We start from the raw sequence: 4,515 nt of genomic DNA on the forward strand, positions 1-4,515 counted from the left end.
AGTGAGGATAAATCGGCTTCGCGAACTGACTGTTCAAGCTTCCACCTGTTCGGAATGCCTGGACACCATTGATAGCCTTGTCTGGGAACTGCGCGTCCATAATGCCATTGAGCGCTACATGAACCAATTTCGCTCTGGCATACTCAAATCAAATCACGGGATAGTAAACACTATCCCGAAACCAGAGGCACCGGGCCAACGGCCGGTGCCTGACAGGGAACTTAAGGAGAAACAGGTCCAGGGATATAAAACATGGTTCATCGGAGTGAGAAATTTCCTCCAGTACCGCGCTGACCGACTCCTTGCCCTAGAAGAGGGCTGGCTCGAAGAAAATGGCGTGCCGCTAACGTGGGCGCAGATTGGAGCAGAATATGGACCATTTGCCCAAGAAAAGGACAAACTCCATGAAGAGGGATCGCTATGGGAGGACGAACGTCTAGCCCTATGGTGGGGATATAAAGAGTACCACATGGAAATGCCGAAAGCACTCCAACGAATGTGCTCGGACCTCTTCGATGACATTGTAAAACTTCACAAGAATTTGGCCCAACACCCTGGCGTAGCCGTCAGTATATGGCCAAAATACGACTTGTCCGCGACTAACGTCAGGACCATACCGGCAACATTACCAGAAGCAGCACCGCACATAGCGACAAAAGTGCGCTTCAGCGATGGCCCACACCCAGAACAGGGAGGCCATAGGAGGAACACCAGCCAAACGCAGGACCCTTCAACGGAGGAAGTCCAACTGACTTGTCCTCTGTGTGAAGACGGCGTTGAAGCAGTAATACGGGCCATAGAGACCCGTGCTGCTCAGCGGTGGACAGGAGGCCGACCAGCCTCGCCACTAACCAACAGGGACCATCCAACCACTTCGGCTGAACCGGACGAACCTGAGAAGCAGGAAATCGAAACTGGAAGGCCAGGAAACCAGGAAGCGGATCCCACGACCGAACCGGCACCAACGGTGACCGGTGGCGCGCCAACCTCTAACGAGGACAAAGGCGAGCCAAAGCCAGAGCAGGACGACAAACCCGAGCCTACCGACTCGGACGTCCAAAGCTCAAGTGATTCACCGGACACTGATTCCGACAATCAATCATCGGAGGAGTCCAGTGACGACGAGGACGACCCGCCTATCCGCCAACTTTGGAGTTTCCCAGTGGTCCTCGCCTCGAAGAAAAACGGCGACGGAACCATGGGCACCCGGTTCTGCATAAACTACATTAGGCTGAACTAGGTGACCAAAAAGAACAATTATCCATTGCCCAATCCAGACGAACTTCTGGACCAGTGTGCAGGCAACGCCTATTACGGCAAGGTAAATTGTCAGTCCGGATTCTGGCAGATCCCAATGGACCCAGCGTCCATGAACTACACTACCTTCGTTACACCAGAAGGGATGTACTGGTTCAAACGAATGCCGTTTGGCGTCTGCAACGGGCCAGCCACATTTCAGATGACAATGGACAAGATTATGGCGCCAGCACGCAAGAAAGGCGGCGTCTTCGCATACATTGACGAAGTGATATTTTTCGGCAAAACCTTCGAAGAATTCAGGCAAGCGTTCAGAAATACGCTCATCTTTTTGCGAGATGCCGGATTCACGATAAAACCGTCGAGGTGCGAATTCGGAATGGAAAAACTCCAATTCTTATATCACATCCTTAGCAAGGACGGCGTCCATACTGATCCTGAAAAGATAGCGGCCATCGCCGAGAAACAGCCGCCCATGACCGAGCGTCAACTTCGCTCGTTCCTTGGACTCGCCAACCATTATCGTCAGTTCATTCTGGGCTACGCCCAGAAAACTTCAAAGATGTACGAACTCCTGCGGTAGGAAAGTTTGGTCAAGAACGACTGGACTGACGCCCACACCGCCGAGTTCAACGATATTAAGAAGGCCCTAACGGAAGGCCCAATTCTGGCCAAATTCGATGGGACCAAGTAGACCACCATCGAATGCGATGCAAGTGGCGCAGGCATCGGAGCCATACTCAGCCCAGACTAAAGGCCAATCGCTTACGCGAGTCGTGTCCTACTTGGAGCTGAGAAGAACTACCGCGTGACTGAATGGGAATGTTTAGCCGTAGTGTGGGCCGTCCAAAAGTTTAAGCACTACATCGACCATGGACCATTCACCGTAAGGACGGACCACAGAGCCCTGACTAACCTGCTCAGATGCGAGTCTAACCGGCCCGGCATCAACCCTCGGCTTACTCGATGGGCCCTCGCCTTACAGGGAAGGGATGTCACCATTGAGTACAAGCCCGGCACTTTCTGCGACAACGCCGACGCGCTGTCCAGATGGCCACTCGAACGGGACGACGACAAGGGCCCACATGAAGAGTTGGACCAAGTCACCAACTTCGAGAATTACAAATACGAAATCCCAGCCCGCGTCATAAAGGTGCGGAGGCTGCAAGTAACTGATGAGGATCCCACAGACGACTGGGAAACGTCTTTCCTTCCTGATTGTAACGCAATCAGCGATTAGAATGAATTCAGCACGGCGGACATACGGGTCATCATGTACCGGCGCCCAAACCGGACGAACCGGACCCCGTGGTCCCGCCGTGTCCAGAAAAAGTTACGGACCGCACCGTGCAAGAACTGCGACGGATGCAACACCGCGATCCAACTTTGGCCAAGAAAATTCACGAGTTGGAACATCAGACCGAAATGGATAAACGGTCCAAACTTCCTGAACATTACCAGATAAATAAAGGTATGCTCTACCGACTGACCGAAATTAATGCGAAGCTAGAAAGGAGGCTCATCATCCCACTCTTCATGCGGAAAAATATTATCCAGTCCCTCCACGACGGAAAAACAGGGAATCACTTTGGATACCGCAAGACCATTAAAGCCGCCAAGCTCAGGTACTACTGGGACCGTATGAACAGCGACATACACGACTACATCAACCGATGTCAGACGTGCATCTTCAGCAAAGTACCGCGGCGAGCTACCTACGGAAAGCTGCAGCCGACCGACGCTGTTGCGCCTTGGTACCGCGTCTTCGCCGACTTCAAAGGACCATTACCGGTGACCGAAACGAAGAAATACCGGTATGTCGCCGTAGTGGTTGACCAAATGACGAAGTTTACCATAGCCCGGCCGACCAAAACAAATTCGGCCAAGGAGTTTGAAAAGCTCTCCGTCGAGGAAGTTGTCCTCAAATATGGAATGCCACATACAGTGCACTCCGAGCGGGGCACGCATTTTACGGCAAAATCCTCGCCAAAGTGGCGAAAATTTTTGGCATCGAGCAAACGTTCGGATCTGCCTATCACCCCGAGGGCCAAGGCCAAGTCAAACGCCAGATGCAAACGATCTGTGATGGAATTTGAAACGTTGGCGGCGCGATGAACATCGTTGGCACCGGGCCTTACCATACCTGATCTCCGGCATGAATCGTGCCGTTCACCCGACCACTGGATTCAAACCGCACCACATGTTATACGGACGGGAGATGACCATACCGCAAGACGTCCTCGCTGGGACCAACGTCCTAGAAACATTCACGACTAACGAACGTTATGTCCAGAGGATGCAGCAGCGCCTGAACCGGCCGCATGAAATTGCGAAAACGCGCATCGAAGAAGGCTTCCTACGGGATGCGGCCATCTATAACAAAAAGAAGGACCAGACCGAGTTCAAGAAGCGGGACTTGGTCACCCTGAAGAACACTGTGGATGACCCGACCAACCCAAACAAGTATGAGGGCATCTACATAATCCTCGGAATTCCTAAGCCAAACACTTACTGGATCCGAGAGCGGGACACCGGTGAAGAACTCACCGTATGTGTCGATCGCTTGAAGCCGTACCTAAACCCGGACGGCCCAAGTCGCCGAATCACCCGTTCAACAAAGAAGAGCGGCGACGCTTAACCTGAACCCACGGAGTCGGGAAGGTGCAACGACCCGAAAAAGACCGAGTCGGGACGGTGCAAATACAAAGACCAAACAGAGTTGGGACAAAGTGCAGGACTCCCACAAACCACAGAGCCATGAAGGCGCAAAGATGCGGCTTCTCCGGCAGCTTCTCCCCAGACCAAACTGGAGAAGCTGCTAAAGAAGCAAAAGCCCGGAAAGGGCCCTTCCAAGAAACTCGTGGAGGAGCAGCAAAAGACTCTGAAGATACCTGGCCTTAATGGGCCTGAACCAGAACCAGAAAACCCGGCCCCAAAGCGCGGCCGTGGCCGGCCTCGGAAGACCAAACCGGACTTCAAGACGCCAGCCTTGACTAAACTCCAAAACGAGCCATTAGCCGTCATTGATCCTGAGTCAGTACCTGCGGAACCTGAAAAAGCATTGGCCGCACCTGACAAGCTTAAACCCGACCCAAATCTACCAAGTCAGAACCTGCAAGAGAAGCCGAAAAGACCAAAGTCGCCTAAAACGCCGAAGGCAACCCTTACGGCTCAGCAGGTCCTCAACCGAGGATATCTGCGCGGCCTGATTAAACAAGCCCTCCAACGCGTGCTGCCTAAACCCCGACCGGGGCAAGC

The 4,515-nt window shown here is 53.1% G+C and overlaps 1 protein-coding gene across 1 annotated transcript; it reads left to right on the forward strand.

Annotated features, from left to right (window-relative positions):
* Window positions 1-1,465: 1,465 nt before the first annotated feature.
* LOC129587411 (uncharacterized protein K02A2.6-like) lies at window positions 1,466-3,372 on the forward strand. The gene is made up of 5 exons (XM_055481149.1): window positions 1,466-1,560; window positions 1,672-1,836; window positions 2,308-2,410; window positions 2,509-2,728; window positions 2,870-3,372. The coding sequence occupies exons 1-5, from the start codon at window positions 1,466-1,468 to the stop codon at window positions 3,370-3,372; spliced, it is 1,086 nt and encodes a 361-aa protein (XP_055337124.1).
* Window positions 3,373-4,515: the final 1,143 nt, after the last annotated feature.

Source organism: Paramacrobiotus metropolitanus, unplaced genomic scaffold, assembly GCF_019649055.1.
Source record: "Paramacrobiotus metropolitanus isolate TYO unplaced genomic scaffold, Prichtersi_v1.0 Parri_scaffold0000025, whole genome shotgun sequence".
Lineage (NCBI taxonomy): Eukaryota > Metazoa > Tardigrada > Eutardigrada > Parachela > Macrobiotidae > Paramacrobiotus > Paramacrobiotus metropolitanus.

Excerpts from the sequence above, each read along its gene's own strand:
- LOC129587411 (XM_055481149.1), top strand. The coding sequence starts at position 1,466 with ATGGACAAGATTATGGCGCCAGCACGCAAGAAAGGCGGCGTCTTCGCA. Across the intron at positions 1,561-1,671 it reads AAAACCTTCGAAGAATTCAG|CAAGGACGGCGTCCATACTG; the intron begins GCAAGCGTTCAG and ends TCACATCCTTAG. Across the intron at positions 2,411-2,508 it reads TCCCAGCCCGCGTCATAAAG|CACGGCGGACATACGGGTCA; the intron begins GTGCGGAGGCTG and ends GAATGAATTCAG.